This window comes from Arachis hypogaea, chromosome 17, assembly GCF_003086295.3.
Source record: "Arachis hypogaea cultivar Tifrunner chromosome 17, arahy.Tifrunner.gnm2.J5K5, whole genome shotgun sequence".
In the NCBI taxonomy this organism is placed as follows: domain Eukaryota; kingdom Viridiplantae; phylum Streptophyta; class Magnoliopsida; order Fabales; family Fabaceae; genus Arachis; species Arachis hypogaea.
Genome location: NC_092052.1, coordinates 14,581,487 through 14,602,140, shown reverse-complemented (window position 1 = coordinate 14,602,140; position 20,654 = coordinate 14,581,487). Strand labels below are relative to the sequence as shown.

General features: G+C 32.0%; 1 protein-coding gene across 1 annotated transcript; it reads right to left on the bottom strand.

The window, feature by feature from the left end:
* Positions 1 to 4,873: 4,873 nt before the first annotated feature.
* LOC112765127 (probable calcium-binding protein CML18) lies at positions 4,874 to 5,965 on the bottom strand. Its single transcript, XM_025810992.3, has one exon. The coding sequence runs from the start codon at positions 5,772 to 5,774 to the stop codon at positions 5,352 to 5,354; it is 423 nt and encodes a 140-aa protein (XP_025666777.1). The 5' UTR covers positions 5,775 to 5,965; the 3' UTR covers positions 4,874 to 5,351.
* Positions 5,966 to 20,654: the final 14,689 nt, after the last annotated feature.

The window sequence follows — 20,654 nt, the reverse complement described above, 5'->3', positions numbered from 1 at the left end:
TCTCATACCCCATTCGAACTCAGAAATGAAGAAGATGAGGAACAGACAACGAGCCAAGAATTGAATTTTAAGAAGACAAAAGAAAGAAACTTCACATACCTCTTTTACTCATTTTTCCTCTGTTTCGAAACCTTCAAACCCAATTTTACTTTCAAACCGCAAAACTGACCCACAAAGCCCCAACTCTTGGTTTTTCAAATACACCTAACTAAGAGTTACATAATCCTTTCAACTCCACTACACCCACTACTAATCACATCAAACCGCCCCTTCAGACATTGAAAATGACAAAACACTTATTGCCATCATTACTTTATTCTCTCTCCTCATTAAAAACAGTCACTTCTACCATCATTTAATCTTTTCCAAAAAATATTTTAATTAAGCATCTTGAACTGGGGGCTCCTAGCCTAACTCACCTGCCGACGTTATACACCTATTCAAAATGGCTGATTTATGCTTCATTAAAAGCTCAACCTCCTTCATTAAAACTCTTTCCCAGGCCAAGCTTAGAGGATGTGATCCGGCCGTTACAAATCCAACATCATAAATCAGCATTATCATTCATAACTCGGCATTATTCACATTATTACTTAGAAACCTGATGTTATAGTTCGGTATTATAGTCATTAATCGGCAATCAACATCATTAATCGGCCATTTACGTTACAACTCAGCTCAACGGACTGTTTCCAATTGTGAAATATTCAACCTGACATTCCACCATCATCATTGCTCTTTAATCCAGGCAATAAAGTAGAAGCGTAACCGACTTACACATTTCCACCCATAAAAGGTATGATCTTCCATCCCAAAAAGAACACATTGAATTCTCAATACTGACTTAAGTTTCGGAGTGCCTTTGCAGGTACACTCCCCCCCTCCCCGCGGTTTCTTGCTCAAAGCTCTACGCGATTGGACATCCTCTTGGAGTAAAGTTCGAATTATCACAAAACTCAAAGGTCGACACCGAAGATAACAATTCGACGTCGATTTTCAGAGACCGAATTTTTCCTCCAAATATCCATACAAGAACACTATGAATTTAGTAATTTACTATGAACGAGCTATAATAATCCTATTGCAGCTCTTTGGCACATATTCTAGAGTACTCATACTGTAAACTAAAGTTAGGGGCATTCGCGAATAGTAAATATTGGACAATGCTGTTTTGTACCAACCAATTCCTTCCACCGTGATACAAAAACTATGTTTCTCAAATTATAATTGAACCATATTATTCGTACTACATGTTCTCAAACACTTTTTCTTTTCTTTTTTTTTTCTTCTCAATCCTTATTCTTCTGATAGTCCTTTTCTTATTATAGGTATTATTTTGAAATATTTCTATAAGTCTAATACTAAAAATTAGATTTAGAAATATACAAAACTTTGAAAAATTAGTCTGATAATTAAATATTTTCTTAAATTCTAAAAAATATATTATAAAAAAGACACTAACTCTTCATAACTCATTTTAATGTTTAATAATTCAATTTTATAAAGATAATTATTACATTATAATTTAATCATCATTCTACTATTAAAGAAAAATATTATAATATTAATTATATATAGACCTAAGAGTATCTTATAAAAAGATATCTGAATAAGACATCAAACATCTTATGATGAGAATAACTCATAAAAAGAGCAACCTACATAAAAAAAAGCTTGTAACATCACAACCTAAAGCTTGTAACACAAAGCAAGCTTGTAACAGCACTATTTTAAATATGTGCACTAAGGTATGATCTCTAACTTAGTTCCTTTTGTGAGCCATACTAACTTGAGAGTCGAAATTCTTGTAAGAACATTCCACCATTAAGAATGACGAACTCGGGACATTACGACCTCGAAATTAGAGGATGGCAACAATATCGTGTCTCCAACCTACTCTTTATAATTTTGTTCAGGTAACTCGTAAATTTGGAAGAGCAAAAATACTTATGAACAATATCGAAAAAAGAACAGAAAATATATGGTCACAAAAGATAAGTATTAAAATACATAATACAAAAGTTTCACAAAAAAAATAGAAAAATTTTGTGATCATATCATTATACAATTCAAAGACTTATAATTGCTAAACCAATTAAATGGTCAATGATTTGGAGGCTTAATAATAACATAAAAAGTGTGAAGCAAGAAATAAAAAAAAAAAATTTTGTAAATTTACCACAAAAAATACAACTTGACACTCAGATATCGAAGTTTGTAAAATCGGAAGACAGAAACTCATTTTCATGTTAAAAATTATAAAGAAGCTCCTTGAAGTCAAATCACATTCATACTTAAACACATAAAGGTATAATCTATTTTATTTAAATTTTTATAAAATATTTTAGAGCATATTATTATTTAAAAATAATATAAAAATTTGTGGTAGAAATAAAGGAATAATATCTGAATAATTGTTCATTGAAAAAAAATTCATGAATCAACTAATCTAAATTAAAAAAAATCCATCATTCAATTCTTCAAACAATTGCTTTAAATCAAAAAAAAAAAAATTCTTTAGATAGATTACACTTAAATGAAAAAATTCATTATGCAATAGTTTTAAGAAAAACAATTCCTTTATTTTAAACTCAATATTTTCATAATGGAGGTACTATTTCAAGCATAATAAATTTAATCATTATTAATTTTGACAACTTGAATTTATTTTAATATGTCATCGTCGGAATCTCAAAAACTCAAACACTCGAGCTTATAAGCTACGAGTTGGGTACCCACCATGGAAAGTCCAAGAAACCAAATAAAAAAAATTCAAAAAAAATCATTTCGACATTCAAAAAATGAAAACATTACTCTTGATCCTAGAATCACAATATGCAAACTTTGATTAAAAATTCTAACTTCCAAATTCATAAATCAAGGTAATAACCTACGATTAATAGAAGTTATTGTCATGAGTTCAGATTTTATAAAAAAAATAAGTAAAATAAAAATTTGTTCCGCCTTAAAGGATGAGACGCTTGAATTGAGATTTGAAACTTAAAATTCTTTCTCAAAAGAAAGACATACTTTTGTTGGGGATCTGTTCTACAATATTTTTATAAATTTAATACTAAAAGCTAGATTCAAGAATAAAAGAAGTTTTAAGAAATCAGTTTGATAATTAAGTTGAAAAAGCAAAAATAAGTGGAACAAATAAAAAGTTGTGATAAATGCATTTTTGTTGAAAAAAGAAAACATGTTATGAGTTTGAGATCCCAGTCATTCACCACCAAAGATTATAGCAGCTTCCAATTGTGAGTGTTACTTTCAAATGTGCTCGAATTTACTATGAATGAGCCATAATAATCCTATTGCAGCTCTTTAGCACATATTCTAGAATACTCATATTCTAAACTGAAGTTAGGAGCGTTGGCGAATCGTAAATATTAGACAATGCTGTTCTGTACCAACCAATTCCTTTCAACGTGATACCCAAACTGGGTGTTCCTCAAATTATAATTGAACCACATTATTCGTACTGCATGTTCTCAAATACTTTTTCTTTTTTTTTTCTCCCCAATCCTTTTCCCTCTGATAGCTCTTCTCTTATTATAGGTACCATATTGCATTACTGGTAAGAGATTATTTAGGTATTAACAAAAAAAAGGTAACATAGTTTGTATTGAGTAAAAAAAACTTTTTGAAGTGACATACAATATCGTTTTAAAAGGTAAATTAATAAAATTTTATAATTAGATAAAAAAAAACGCTAAAGGTAAAATACATTTCTGCACCATTGTTCTAAAGATAAAGTCTCTCACTTCATTATCTAAATTAAGATTCTCACTTTAAAATTCATTTGACTTTGTTTTTCAATATAGACAAATTAAACATTTTGTCACTGATCTTTTTCAATTTTATTTTACTAACAAAACACTATCTAACCATTCTAAGGCAAATCCAGTATATGCATCCCTGCACAAAATCTTAAAACCTAAAACTGAAAAAAGCAAAGGTAGGTTTTGGACTTGTGAATTTCCATTTAAATTTAGAAAATTTAAAATATTGAAAGTGGGAGACTACGAAATTTAGGGTGACGAAAAGGACCTAGAAGGTTAGAACTTAGAAGTCTACCACCCTAAACCCATTATATGGCACCGATAGACCTTAGTTGGCGGAAAAGGGCGGGTATTAATTAATGATTAAATAATTATTTTTTTGAGCCATTTGACTCCTCAACGGCGCAAGTCGCAACCAACCAACCCTACTAACATTTCATTATTCAGTCAATAAATCGCGTTGAGCTCAGCACCACACACACATACACCACTCCCTTCACATCACGCCACCATCCTCTTTTTCACACACCATAACTGCTTCACGCGTTTTCTGTTTCCATTCCTCCCAACTTTTTTATTTTATAATATTATAAAAAAAGTCTAAGAGCAGTAACTTTGTTAAATTCTAACCCGCATATAACCAGTAAATAAAAGTAAACCATTAGATAAAATTTTACCCCAATCTCACACTATTAAAACTATCTTAATGATTATTTGATGACTAAAAATCACAAAAATTAGCGACCCCTAACATTCTTCTAATTTATATACTGCATTTATGTTTTCATTTATTTAACTAATACACTGTACTACTGTAGCTGGAAAGAAATTATACAAATTATACTCAAATCATTAGAATAAACATGTGATCCACAACCAGGGAAAAAATTAGAAATCAACACCATAAATAATTTCATTAATACTATGTTAGTCGTTCTACTTTGATTTTAAAAAATGACGTTCTATTGTAATTAGCTCAAATTAAAACTCATAAAATTTCAAATAAAAAAGAACTTGATTCGATTCCCATGTTATTCCAAAATTATCGCCAATTGATAACGTGACCAACCAATCCACCATCACAAACAATCGAAATAAACAAATATTATATCATAATTAAATCGAAATTTCTGACATTTACGAATATATGAAATTAACTCCCAAGCTAAAAGTAATCATCTTCCACAACAATGTGCAGAGATACAAGAACAGACTTTAGGAGAATAAAAAATGAAAAAGTAAAATAAAATAAAATATAAAAGTGCATGAGACTTGATAAGAAAGAAAGCAATCACAGTTTCTACGCAAAGCAAGCAGGTTATTTCAGCATTTAACTAGAAAATCAACTAACTCCTAAAAACACTACTAATGCTTCTTCTTCATCATCAAGTTATAACCTAACACCTAAAATCAACCGTAGAACGAGTGAAGTATATAGAGAACAGTTACTAACAACTATATTTACAACTTGTTACGTTAGGTACCTAAAAAAAAACGAGAGTTTCTGGATGCGAAGACGCACCGTTTTTTTCAATGGATTCCGATTTATAACGGTTTGGTTCCGAATTTTCAGGAGCGAGCCATCATCTTCTTGAACTCCTCGAAGTTGACGTTGCCGTCGCCGTCAGCATCAACGTTCTTGATCATGCGGCGGCAGTCAGAGAGGGAGCACTTCTCGCCGAGGCGCTTGAGTACGGCGTGGAGCTCCGCGGCGGAGATGAGACCATTCTTGTCGAGATCGTAGAGGTCAAAGGCGTCCCTAAGCTCCTTGGATTCGTCGGCCACGGTGCCGGTGCAGTGGAAATCGGCGAACTCCTTGATGTCGATGTAACCATCGCCGTTCTGGTCGATCTCCTCCATCATGCGGCGAACCTCGTCGGAACTCGTTTTGGATCCTAGTGCCAACAGCATCTCCTTCAGCTCAGAGCAAGAGATCTTGCCGTCGCCATTTTTGTCAAACTTGTTGAAGATCTTGCGAACCTCATCCTCCATGGCGGCGTAATGTTCCTAGTTTTTCCTTCGACTCAGCGCAGTGGTGAGAGTGAGAAGCGAAATCTCAACTCTCTCCTTTTTTTTTTTTTTCTGGCGCGCTCTGAAGTCTGAAGGAAATTTGCGGAGCGTAACGGCGTGAATTTATATCGGCGAGTCGTTTTTTCACGCGGTTTCTTGAGGAACGCGTTAATAGGAGCAGTTAAGTGTACGTGAAGAGGAAGGGTTGATGTGACTGTTAAACCAGTAGAATTTGGACGCGTGTCTCTTCTGCACGTGATAGAGTGCACGAGAAGGTTATGGTTATGGGTTGTGTGAGGGAAAAAAAAAACTGAAATTCAACTAGAAATTATTAGTCTGTTATATATTATTAAAATTAAATTTTTTCAAATTAATAGTATATTGGATGTAGTATATTTTTAAAAAGTATTTTTGGATTTATATCATTTAATTAATTTTAAATATGTTAATTAATTATTTATTTATTTAAGAGTAAAGTGATAAATAAATTTCTAAAAAAATAAGAATTTATATTTTAGACAAATTAGTCTCCAAAGAAAAAGAGTATCGATAAAGTCTTCTAAGATAACAAACGTTGATAAGTTGGTTCAAATTAACGATTTTTATTCTAATTATAGTTGCTAATTTGAAGGCAATGTATCCATACCTACTATTCTCGAGGATTTTATTGGAATTTTTTTTAGGAACTAATATGTTCAAAATATAAATTTTTAGGAATTTATTTATTACTTTACTCTTTATTTAATTTAATTGAGATAAATATCAAATTATTCAATATTTTATTTAACTATATTAATTATAACTAATCAATTATATTAATTATTTGATTGAATTGAAATAAATAAATAAATTTTATTTTAATTTAAATTATTTTTTATTTTATATATTTTGATTAGTAATTTTAAAATTATTATAATTAATTATTTATTTAATTTGATTAAGATAAATATCAAATTATTTAATATTTAGTTTGACTATATTAACTATTATCAATTAATTATATTAATTATTTTATTTGAGTGAAATAATTGAATTGATTTTATTTTAATTAAAATTAATTTTTTTTATCTTATATATCTTAATTAATAATTTTAAAAAATATTATGGTATATTTATAAGATATCTTTTATTTAAAATTAGGACTAGGGATTCTAAAGTGTAAGTTGTGTTCCACATAACTAAAGTGTAACTTTTTTTTTTTTACCAAAGATAGGAGACTCGAACCCGTAACCTCTTAATTGAGTATGAAGAGATTATGCCATTTGAGTTATTACTCATTGGCGAACTAAAGTGTAACTTATTTGCCATTGAATACATCAATTTAATCTTTGGTTGATTTGTAAATATTTTCTAATGAGTTAATATTTAATAATTTAATTCATCATAAATTTATTTTATTCATTAGTACAATATATTTACTTAAATATTATTTTTAATGTTCACCAAAAAATATTAGTTAAAAGTTATGGTGTCTAAAAAATGGTGTTTATTTATTAAAACGAATTAAAAATTATTATTTAATTTAAAAGATATAAAAATAAATATTTTTTAAAAAATTAAAATTTATTATAAAAAATAAGTTATGCAAAATTTAGATAAAAATTCACAAACACCATGGAATTGGCCAAAATATTATCTTTAATGATATTTTTACATTTATATTTATCATAACTGCCAAATTGTACCTAAAAGTAGTACTATCTAACAAAACAATTTCTGTTTCAGGCTTTTAGCCAAATTTTCGGTATTGAAAAAATGTACGGAAACAATTTCTCGTAAATCATAATATAAATGCACTGGTGCTAGTGGCGAGGAAGTTATGATTGAAACTCTTACCTGTCTCACGCGTTGTCCTTGCCGTTGGCTAGTTAGTTTCTCATTGTTGCTGAATGACTGAATTATTGGTTCAATTTATGAATTATTAATTGAATTGATTAATTCGATCTCACTTAAATAAAAATATAAAATTCACGTAACCTATTATCTAGTTACACTATTACATAAATATTTTAGTCATAGGTCAATTCTAAAATCTAATAATATAATTTAATTAATTTTTTATTAAGTAAATACAATTTAATTTAAAATTTTATAATCCGAGTGGTTACCAATTTGAGCATTTAAATTTAAGCAGTTACTATTTCTACTCTTAATGAGGTCGTTTAAAATATAAAATTTTCATAAATAATAAATAAATAATATATATATATATATATATATATATATAGAATAATAGTAATAGAAATCCCATTTTTATTTTGTTTCCATTCTGATAAAATTTTAAAATAATTAGTAACAAACATTTAACAATTAATTAAGTATAAATAATATTACTTTGTTTATTATTATTTTTAAATATTTATTATATTGTATACTTTTAAATTATGTACACTAAATATAATAATTATATAACAATTATTGTTTTTCAAGATAAAATAACAGCGCTGTTTTCTTCTGTTTTTTAAATATATATTATTACTTTTCTTTGTATATCATAATAGATCTATTTTATATATTTTTAACATATATAAAACAATTATATATTTAATCAATGTAATATGTATTTTAGATTTGACTACAAATAAACTTTTGAAACATGTATTAAATATATTCTAAAATTTCATAAATATTTTTCGAGTTTTATACTCATATGTCTTATGATATAAAAAATAAAAATGATGCGATAAGTTAATTATATAGAGTTTAATTTAAATATAATACTTTATATTCAAATAAAATATATAAAAAAAACTATATATTAAATTTATGTACAATTAATGGGGAAAATATATAATAAACAATAATTTAATCTTTAATTTTTGAAAAATATCATAATTATTGTCGTGACATAATAGATTTTTTTATTATTTTTCATCATGGAGGAAAGGGACTTTTTATTCTTTTTTAAATTTATTTATTCTGCTTTTTTTTTCTTTTTAACTGGAGAATACCTCACGATAGCGTGTGGACTTTAGGGTACAGAAAAACAAGGCATGTTGGCATGTTGTAATTTTCATTTTTGAACAATATAAACTAGCTTACGTATTGTGATTGATATGAATTGTGGCACTAATTAATTTAACTAATGGAGTATTTGTTTATCGGGTAATGCTAGAAAGGAAGTGGATCCTCTCCTGTAAAAAAAAAGGGATAGTACGATTAATTGTGATTTTTTATTTTTTATTATTTTTTTATATATATTTAATTTTGACTCCAGTGAGATCACACTGCATTTTTTTAAGTATTGAAAAAATTGAAAAGAATCATTTTTTTGCTAAAAGGACAAAAAAAAACAGTCAGAATTTGTTAATTTAATATTTATTAATTGTCACAATAATTAATAAATATTAAATAAGACAAGTTATAGCTATTTTTGAGTGATTTGTTAACGATTAACGATGATGTCATCAGTACGTTGGCTCAATTACCTTAATTTCAATAATCAGGGTCGTACTACATGCTTAGTAGTAGTTAGTTACAACTATATATGCATAAAGCCATAAAGTGCTAAAATACAAATGAGTACGTACACGTGTAAAATGCGATGTATAAATAGAATAAACAAGATTACAAGAGTTCTTTTTATACTAAAATATGAGAAAAAAATTATATAAAGGATGACGAAACATAAGATTTACAAGAGTAACGAAAATAATATAAATTAATAATAATGATAGGAGGATAAAAAAATACTCATAATTTATTTTATTTAATATTTATTAATTATTATAATAATTAATATCGATTATTTTTTACTAATTTTTTATTAAATATTTTTAATAAATTAATATCAATACTTCATATTGTTTTAATTGAAGTGTTTAACTCAATCACGAGCATTATAGTGTCGACTTATATAAATGGATGTATATCGTTATTCCTGCTTATCAACTTGTGCAATACACGTTGACTGACTTAAGAAATGAATAATTTATGAGGACCTTTTTTTTTATTCTTTAACTGAACCCCAAGTAATAATGTAACTAGAACAAAAAGCTCTAATCTATTGTTATTTTAAAGGGGAAAAAAAAAACTTTGTTCTGTAATGTTGTTTTCACAATCAATGGCCGGTCTGATTTATTGCAAAAGTTATCTTCTACCAAACAAGATTGACATCATTTATTAAACAATGTCATCATACTATTGTTTTCCCCCTTTGGTTAGACCATTAAAATTTAACGACAATGATAAGAAAAAAAAAGTCAAAATTTATTTTATTTAATATTTATTAATTATTATAATAATTAATAAATATTTAATAAAGTAAGTTATAATTATTTTTTTTTACTATTAAATATTTTTAAAAATTTAAATAGGTTTGATAGAAGAGAGTATAATAATTTTCTTACAAATAAATAATTTCATGTTACAAATATTTCTCTTAACTGGCAGAGCGTCGTCATATCACACATATAAAAAAGTTTTTAAATATTATTAATCAGAATATATAAATATCTTAGTTTGATCTATTTTATATTCATCATGTCAATAAATTTTGAAAGTTATGAAATTAAAATAAAAACAGTTCATGATCACAAATTTGATTAACAAAATATTTTTAAAAAAACTATCTCTTTATATTTGAATTTTGAGATTTGAAAAGTTCTACAAAACAAAGAGAGCGAGAGAGAAAAAGAAAATTTTTAAATTCATTTTAGTTTGTCAAATTTTATCAACCTACTTTATGGTTCTATTTTTTAGTGGGTAGAGCAGATAATGCAATTTACCATCCTATAATATGTTTTTATGATAGTTGATTTTATTTTATTGAAAAATCTCTTTTTATTTTTGCTTTTAGTCTAATAATCTTACTTATAACCTTATTTATATTATTATTATATACACTTTTTTGTTTATAACGAACATTATTGGATAGAAGTAGATACTACCCTTTGGAAGTTTATGATACCCTCCAACAAATTCCAGGATCTGTGGTATTCTGAGAATCATAGAGGCAACATAACATAGAAAATCAGAAGAAGAATGGGAAGGAAGGTGTCATCAATTGGCACTTGGCATTTGGCAGTGATTTATGGAATGGGCAGGAATTAGGAATAGTAGGGTCCCCTTAATTGCTGTAACCAAAACTTTTGTTTTGTTGCGTGCTACCCACATGGCCAGATTGCATGCAATTGTCTTCTTGGTCCAACCTTTTTTCTTCTCACATGCCAACACATCTCACATAGACACATACTATCAATTTTTTCCTTTATTTCTTTCTCTTTTTCTTTTTCCCTCACTTTCTGCTAATTTTCGTGGCTCCTGTTCTGTTGTTTTGGTAGGCAATATCTTCTTTCCATCTGTTGCTATATAAGATCTAATGATGGGATGGGTTGGGCTGTGGCTGGCACTGCAAGAAGCTACACGCTTTTGCGAACAATAATGTTTTCCACAACACTTAGAAAAAGCGTGGGCTCTTGAACACACAAATAAATAAATAAATAAATAGATTCTTGACTTTTTGTTTCGCATATATTTTTATTCCTGATAAATTTAAAAATATTTTTATATTAGGTCCTGACCTCTTTAAATAATGGACATATGAATTCTTCTGTTCATATGAGTCTGTCAGACCTAACAAAAAAATTTAACGTAACTCCCGTTGTGTTGACCTAAACGTTACGGATGTACACATGGAGGAGGAGTTTTCAAAACGGCGCCGTTTCATAAGCACTCAAGCAAGCATCACAAGATTTTAGCAACAATGGTGGTAGCTTCTGCATCAGAAACATAAGTCATCTTCTTCCTCTATCTTTTTCTGGTGATCTAAATCGATCAAATCCTCACCAAGCTCCAACTTTTGTAGTTCCACAAGCTTCTCCACCAAACCTTCCTTGAGCATGGCCTCCACCACTTCCTTCCTCCCAAATTATCCAATCTCAAGCACACAATCCACTCCCAAAACCCTTATTTCCAACTCCTCGCAATCCAAAAATCCAATAATATTCTCACAATTCAATTCAATCTCATCCATAAACGACGACTTGATTCACCCGATCAGAGAATAGAACCTTAATCAAACGTAGCAAGCCCATACCTACTAGAGCTCGAATGGTAGGGTCCATGAGAACCTGTTCGATGAACACATCCTTGTTGAATCGAATCACTGTCGCCACAGTCGGCCCCGCGTGCTCCTGAACATTGAGGGATCAGAGCACTTAGCGTCGAAGATGGTCATAGAACCCTTTTTTACTTCTTCAGTGCTGGTAGAGTCATAGAAAGGTTTTGCCTTTGCCGCCTCCTTCGCCATTTTCAGTTGTCGTGTACAGTGGCGGAAGCACATGAAAAATAGAACAAAACCCAGAACAAGAAGCAGAATGACAACCCCAATTACAACACTAAAAACCACCGATTTCTTTGAATTTTCGGAGCCACCTTGGCGGAGTAGTCTCCAGTGGCAGCAGAGGCTCCGGCGCTGAGCCACCCTCTACAACTTCTTTAGCGGCTCTTTTTTTTAGAGGAACAGAGATTGGAGTAAAGTAGTAGATAACTGAAATTTCAGAAAGCTCATTCACTTCCAAAACGGAGGGAGTGGATGCTCTTATGAACAATCCATGCTTGGATTTTGGACTCAATGGAGTTGGCGAGCTTGGAGATGGAGTGAGTGGAGAGTCGTCGGGAGAGGAAGGAGCAGAGGGAGTGAGAGCGGTGGCGAAAAGTGGTGGAGTTTTGAAGGAACAGAAGGAGTGAGAGCTTGAAGGTATGCTTGGTTGAGTGCTTATAAAACTGCGCCGTTTTAAAGAAGGGGGACTAATTTGTCTCGTTTTAAAAATTCTCCCTCCACGTGTGCATTCGTAATGGCCAGGTCAGCACAATGGGAGCCATGTCATACTTTTTCATTAGGTTTGACGGACCCAAATCAATGGAGAGATGCATATATCCAACTTTTAAAGAGGTCAGTGACTTTAAAGTATTTTCAAATGGTCAGGAACAAAAATATCCGTGGGACAAAAAGTCAAGGACTTATTTGTCATTTTCTCAAAAAAAAGTGTGTGCTCTGTTTATGCGGAGTTGCAAATTTTATTTTAATCTTATTGTCAATGTTTTTAAAAGGGCAAATCACATGTTTAAGATCATTGAATTTTAAAATTACATAAATATAACATTTGAAAATTATTTACATTTCAGTCATAATCCTAATATATGTAAATCGTTATAGATGATAGGATTTTCAAAATTTACAAATAAAATCTCATAATCTATCGCGAATTATGAAGGATTAGGATAAAGCATAAATCGTGAAAGCGGTTTATGCACAAAAATAAAGGCACATAAAATACTATAGGGGCATAGCGGATAGATTATGCACAAATTCATAAAGTGAATTCATGAAGAGGAGTAGCGAACTATGAAGAGATGGTTTAAGATAATCCTTGATCCCTCTAGTGGTTTATGACTTCAATTCCATACTATAAATACTAGTTGAACGTGATTGTGATGTAGAATGACCAAATATACAATGTCTAGTGAGGATAGTTTCTTAGTTCTTGTGCACTATACATGGAAGATTTAGAAAAACAAAAGAGATCATGGGAGTAAGTTTACTGACAAAGAGTCTTTGAGTATTTTTATCCGTTCATCAAATAATTTTGTGGATGTTTAAACTAGTATATTGCAGAAACTTGAGATGTGTGGAACCAAGTGGGTGGAGGAGTTATTTTACAAGATCCGAATATTGTTGTGTCAACTCGTGTGAAGTACAATATGTTTGTGATAGGATCCGATGAAGATATGCAAGTTCTATTTAATTGTCGGAGAAATTTTCCAAAGGTGAAAACAAATGAGTTGTATGCGAAGTTGGAGGACGTTATCGCCATTTTTTGGGATCAACTCTAAATCCTCAATCAACTGTGTCAGGGGAGCTTTGAGTTCGATGCTTGTAATTGCATTGGCCGCAACGTTAATTGCATCTCTATCTTTTGTGGTTAATTTAAACTGCGAAGATGCGATGCCTATGTTATAGGGGATAATCATTCCTTTTGCAAGCTGGCAATTGTGTTGGCTGGTTCTCCTCACATGATTTTTGGTGGTACAAAGGATGGAGAACCATGTCAAGCGAACCCTTCATGACCCTCAATAATCTCAAATGTTCCTCGATAAGTATCTTTGGTGAACCACTGCCACCACCTCAATAGCAGAATAAAGCTCTCACAAAAACTGAAAAAAAAATTATGGTTAGAGAACAATGTAAAAGGAATACTAGTGTGTACATATCATACTATTGAAAATCCTAATCAACTTCCATGTTGAGCACGCAACCTAGCCAAAGGAGAGGACCTCGAAGAATAGAAGCTCCTTGGCAGTGTCCACGCCGGCGTCGCTAGTTGAGCGGTTCTTAAAGCTCATGAGGCTCCGCCGGTCCAGCCCAGGAGCAGTAGTGCCACGACCGTGAAGAGAGAGCTCAAGATCAGCCTTATAAATACAAGGAGGCCGGTGGACATATTAGCCTCAAGGTGCTCCACTAGGGTATGCTAGCCTCCGCCTTAGGCATTGAGATCTACCGTCTTCTTATTTATATCTCTGCTACCACACGGCCATCTAGCTATGCTTCTACTTGAATGAATGAAAAATGTTTTTAGGTTTGTAAAAAATATCACTTTGTCTTATTCTCTTTATTCTTTTTTTGGGTCAACTATCTGTTTCTGTTTTCTAGTTGTTAGTGGTGTGCTACTCTAGTTGTGGTATCCCAAGCTATCTTGTGCGTATGAACTTATCGAAGAAAAAATTATATGTTTCTTTTTTCTTGTGATGCTTGTATCTCAAGCAATGAACTTTTAGTTACAGACAATTTAATCATGTATTAATAGGAAATTAACACTTTAATTTTATTATTTTTACCAATATTATTTTTTGGGATAATATCTAAAAGCTAATACAATTTTTCTAAAGAAAAATACAAAGAAAATGTTGTAAAACCATAGTGATTCTTTTTGCAACATGGCAATAATGGATACTTAAACACCAAAATACAACTAGTAAATTTTTGTTTGGAAAAATGTTGTGTGATTATGTTATCTTGTATATTCAGTTGGATGTGAAACTTGTTTTATGTGAATTTTAATATCTCTACGTATCAACTACGCGTGAGACAAAAATAAGTATAAACATTATATATTCTTCTTTTTATAAAAGGAAAAAAATCTTTTAAGGTGCTTTACTAGGATTTTGGTGTTTCTATAAATTTTGAGTGGGAATCCTAATTTTGCACCTCCGTGTACTTTACTCACTCAGATCGGTGTGATTGTGAGCAATGGAAGGAAGGGGATCAGTGGATGATGGAGGAGGAGATGATCGTGAAAGGCTGAAGAAGAATGGAGTGGTGGTTTTTTATGATAGTGATATTCAGGAAGGATTGGAGGTATGTAAGAAGAGTCTGATGGGTCGCATTCTGGAAGATAAATAATTTTCTATTGGCACAATTGACCCTTTATGTTTGCTATATGGAGACAACCTGAAGGTTTTCGCGTTACGGAGCATGGAGACAACACCTTTCATTTTTTCTTTGATAGAGAACAAGACTTGATTCGGGTGGAGAAGGAGATTCCATGGCTCCTCAAGAATTATATTGTCAATATACGAAGATGGAATAAAGAGATGAGCGTTGCTGCTGAAGAATTTTCTTTTGTCCCGATACGGGTTCAACTTTGGGGTCTCCCAGAGTACTGCAAAACAACGGAATTTAGAAGGAAAATTGGTGCTGCGATTGGGGAGGTACTGGATGTCGGGGTATTTGTGATGAAAGGGAAGGAATAAAGGACTGTGAAAGTTCAGATCAACCTTAATGTCACCCAAAAACTGAGGAAGACCATGAGGATTGCATGGCCAGATAGTAGAATTATGTAGATAGACCTGAAGTATGAGCGTAAAGGATGTTTCTGCATTTACTATAGTCATCTAGGACATGAATTGAGAAGTTGCAGCACATTGATTGATGACTCAGTTCAAGGAGAAAAGGTGGAGGAAGGTTGGGGTGAGTGGTTGAAAGCAGAACAAACTGGTAACAGAGAGACACACTTGAAAGAAAACCAACAAGCAAATCAAGGTTCTAATTCAAGTGATTGGAGGAAAAACTCTAAGACACCTATACCAGTTATTCTTCTCATAATCATGGCAACTTTATCATTGAAAGAGAAACAAAATCAGCAAGGTAATGAGGTAAATGAAGATGCCAACAATGAAGGAGTTATCGATGTGGTTAATAGAAGTCCTTTAATGGAGATGCAATGCGTTGAGGAGGGAAAAGCAAATCGAGCTGCGGAACAGATAGGGAATGTTGTTGATAGTCAACAAATTGTATGCATTGTTAGCTCTACTAAAGATGGACAAGGAACAAATTCTGTAAAGTCAGTGTAGAATAATCAGCAGATTGGAGGAGCTTATTGGAAAGTTGGTCCTACTAGCAAAAAACCAAAGCTTAAACACTTGGCTAGGAAGGCTGATCATAATTCTCCAAATGCAATGGGTGTTAAAAGGAGGTCAGGAGAGGCAGAGGATAAAACTTAGTGGAGGAATGAAGGTTCTCATGATTTGATTATGGCTGAATCAGGGGAGGGTGCCAACCCACAATTGGCACCCCAGGGCTAATAAAGATAATAATGTGGAACTGTCGAAGTTTGAGAAAGACCCTAATAGTTCACAACATCCAAGGGATTAAAAGATCTCATTCCCCCGAAGTGTTGTTTTTATGTGAGACAAAAATAATTCTTCGTTTGTCAGGAGACAATGTGAGAAGATTGGTTTCGGAGAAGCATTCTGTGTAGAACTGCAAGGTACGACAGGTGGTCTAGTTTTGACATGGAATTTTAATGCTCAGCTAACAGTTATTGATTCAGGGGGTTTCTTTGTTCACTTTCATTGGCTGGAAAAAGGGAAGAATATATTATAAATTATATTTGTTATTCACCTTCACAGTGAAGAACAACACCGTAATAACCAGTATTTGGAGATTTTTCAGCGAATCGAAGATGCAGGGGAGCATTATTTACTGATTGAAAACTTCAATGCTATTCGAGGTCAGCATGAGAAAGAGGGAGGTACACAAAAATCAGCAAGCTCTATAACAGGTTTCAATGAATTCATGGATGCCGACAGCCTAAGATATATTGGCTATGAAGGTTGTAAATTCACCTGGTCCAATAGGCAATTTTGGGAGAACTTAATCAGAGAAAGATTGGATAGATGCCTTGTTTATAATGAATGGTTGGCAGTTTATCCTCATGCAAGGGTGATTCACTTAGAGGATGTTGGTTCTGACTACCGGCCAATTATTATTCAGTCTGGCCAATAGCACATGAGGTAGAAACGACGGTTCAAATTTCAAGAAAAGTGGTGCAAATTGGAATAGGTGAAATGCATAATCAAGGAGGCTTGGCAATTGGATACCACGGGTTCAACTATGTATATTTTATTCAGCAAGTTGAAAAATTATCGCTATAAACTTGTTGAATGGCAATCTACTAACCCAAATAACTCAGCCAAGTTAATTGTGGAACTTACTCAAAAACTGGAAGCAGAGAAATAGAAGGCTCAACTGGCAGATAAGCGACTTATTTTAACTATAAAAGCTAATCTTCAAGATGCTTATAAGAAGAAGGAGCGGTATTGGAAAGAAAAATTCCGAGTGAAATGGCTACGATGGGGAGACCAAAATACAAATTTTTTTCATGCCAAATTTCAAACTCGGAATAGACAAAACAAATTGGAGAAATTGAAAGATGAAGATGGGCTGTACATGTCTGATGTTGAGGGTATTAGGGAAGTAGCGAAAACTTATTTCAAGAAACTGTTTACTACATTAATCCCTAAGGACCCAAAGGAGGCGTTAGAAGGACCAGCTAGCAAAGTTGATGACAGAATGAACCACGTACTTACGAGACTCATTTATGAGGAAGAAGTTAAAAGAGCATTTTTCTCTATTAATTCCTTCTCAGCACTGGGCGAGGATGGCTTCATAGCAAAGTTCTACCAGTACTATTAGGAGATTATCAAGAATGAGGTCATTTAAGCATGTGTCAACTTTTTCTCTGGAGGTAAAATGCTTTGATCTCTAAATCACACGTAGATATGTTTGATTCCTAAGGTTACAAGTGCTGATTCTAAGCTCAGATATGACCTATCAGTCTGAGTACGGTATTCTATAAGATAATTTCGAAGATATTGGTTCACAGGATGCAGTTTTTTATGGATAAAATTATAAGTGTGAATCAAAGCGCTTTCATTAAAGGCAGATTGATTTGTGACAATATCCTTATAGTGCATGAGTTTATGCATTACCTAAAGAATAAGAAATATGGTGATTATGATTTAGCTCTAAAACTCGAGATGAACAAAGCTTATGACTGAGTTTAGTGGAACTTTGTTTGGGAGATGCTAAAGAGGTTGAGATTTTTGTCAGAAGTGGATTAGCTGAATACAGGAGTGTGTGACTACGATTTTCTATTTAGTTCCTGTGGATGTATTCTCTCATGGTTTTTTTAATCCCACGAGGGTCTCCAGCAGGAAGACCCATTGTCCCCCTATTTATTCCTCATTTGTACAGAGGGTTTATTTCATTTGCTCCACAAGGGTGAATAGAGACATGAGTTAGTTCTAAGGTTAAACCGGCAATTCCCCACCATTAGCCACTTTTTTTTTGCCGATGACTCGATTTTATTTGGGAAAGCCAATGTCCAAACTTGTCAGAACTTACTTCGGCTACTACAGGAGTATAGTGAGATTAGTGGTCAGGATACTGATCTGAACAAATCATCGGTCTTTTTCAACCAGAATACTCCAGAGGAATGGTGACACGAGCTTGTTGAGATCTTACAAGTTTCACGTGTTGGCTGCCAGGATAAATACTTAGGCTTTCTTGTAACTATAAACAGATAAAAAATAACCACCTTTAGCTACATTGAAGACAAGATAACAAAAAAAATTAATCAGCGGAAGCAATCATTATTGTTAACGAGTAGACAAAAAATTTTGGTTAAAATGGTGGGTTCTGCTGTGCCTATATATACCTTAAGCTGTTTCAAATTACCAAAGACTCTCATTGACAATGTTCAAAGAAAAATGATATAGTTTTGGTGGGGATAGAGAGAAAATGAGAGAAAATTTTAGTGGATAAAGTGGGATACTGTGTGTAGGAATAAAAATCAAGGCAGATTGGGTTTCAAAGATTTGAAAGCCTTTAATTTGGCTATGTTAGGGAAGTAGAATTGGAGGATATTGAAGAAGACTGATTCACTGTTGCATCAAGTTCTTAAATCCAGATACTTCCCCTTTTCTCTTTTCATGAATGCTCAAACTGGCCAAAATCCCTCTTTGGCTTGGAGGAACATTCTTGAAGGCAGAAACGTGATTGAAAAAGGAGTGAAATGGCGAATTAAAAATGGTGCTCAGGTCTGAATCTATGAGGATAATTGGGGGAATAATAAGAAGAGACTCCAGAGAAATACTATGAGTACTTCAAATCAAAACCTAATTTGGGTTTAATCAATGGTTCCTAACGATACATGGAACGAAAATCTAATTCACAATAATTTTTCAAACACAGTAGCTCAAATAATTCTGCAAACTCTTGTAACTTAAGGACCAGATAAACTTATATGGAAAAAGAAAAAAATGTTCTTACTCAGTCAATTCTAGTTATCAGACTAGCTTCCAATTTTTTCACTCTCCTCAAGAGTATCTTCCATTAGAAGGAGTTTTGGCATTCAATTTGGGACCTCAAATGTTCAGCTAAGGTCAAACTCTTCTTCTGGAAAGCAGTTCATGATGGCATACCTGTCAGGAAAAAAATCCAAATCAAAATTCTAACAACACCCATTCACTGTCCTAGATGTGAAATTGAAGAAGAAACAATCTTGCATTGTCTAATTAAATGCCCCCACTCAACTCAGGTTTGGTTTCAAATGGGAATTACTAATGCACCTGGAGATTTCGATGAATTGTGAAAATGGTGGATCTCAAACACAAAGACATGGGTGTTGGTAATGATGGTAGCCGTTGATGAAGCTTGACGGCAACAACATTATGGAGAATGTGGTTAGTCCGAAACCTCAAAGTCTTTGAGAACAAAGACACCTCAAGTTCAAAAATAGTGCAAGCCACTTCTAATGGCATGGAAGAGTTCTTCAAGCTGCTCTGAGAGACTTGCCCCTATTTATTATCATCTCAATGTTTTTTATTTCTTTTCTTTTTAGATGATATGTGTTAATTGTTTGGCATTAGCCACTTATTTTGTTTTGTTTTCCTTTTGAGGATCAACTACTATTTTATTATCAATTTAAAAAAATTCCTTTCTTTGTGAAAAAAAAGGAAAAAAATTAAAAAGTCTCTAATAATTATCTGAAAAGACGAGATTCTCAATAAAAACAATACTCTTTTCGGCCATTGATCTTTATTTCTGTGAGACTGATTAACCCCTTTATCAATATTTTCTTTGTATTAATGGAATAAGCCTACATGGTATGTTTAACTATTGATTTATCCATTAAGAACTAACTAGGATCGACAAATTCTTTTTTGTTAAGAGTTTCATTGTCTTTCAGGGATAATTGTCAAGGCCGTTTAGTTTTTTTGTTACCTTTTTCAAATACATTGGCTAAATTTTACCGTGTAAAACTAAGAAATATTAGTGTTTTTAAATTATTTTTATTTATTAAAATTAAATAAAGGATATATTAGTAATTAAAATGTCACCTAAGTATGTTCTGTAGAGAGATCATTGACAAAGGGGCTAACCAGTCTTATGAAGTTAAATATCAATGGTTGAATGATGCATCCGCATATTTAGTACTTTTTCCTTCTTAACTTCAATCCATAAGCTAATAATTCTTGTTATTTTAATTAATCAATTCATGGTTTAGTGTATATTAC

Coding starts and splice junctions, on each gene's coding strand:
- LOC112765127 (XM_025810992.3), bottom strand. CDS start 5,774: ATGGAGGATGAGGTTCGCAAGATCTTCAACAAGTTTGACAAAAATGGC.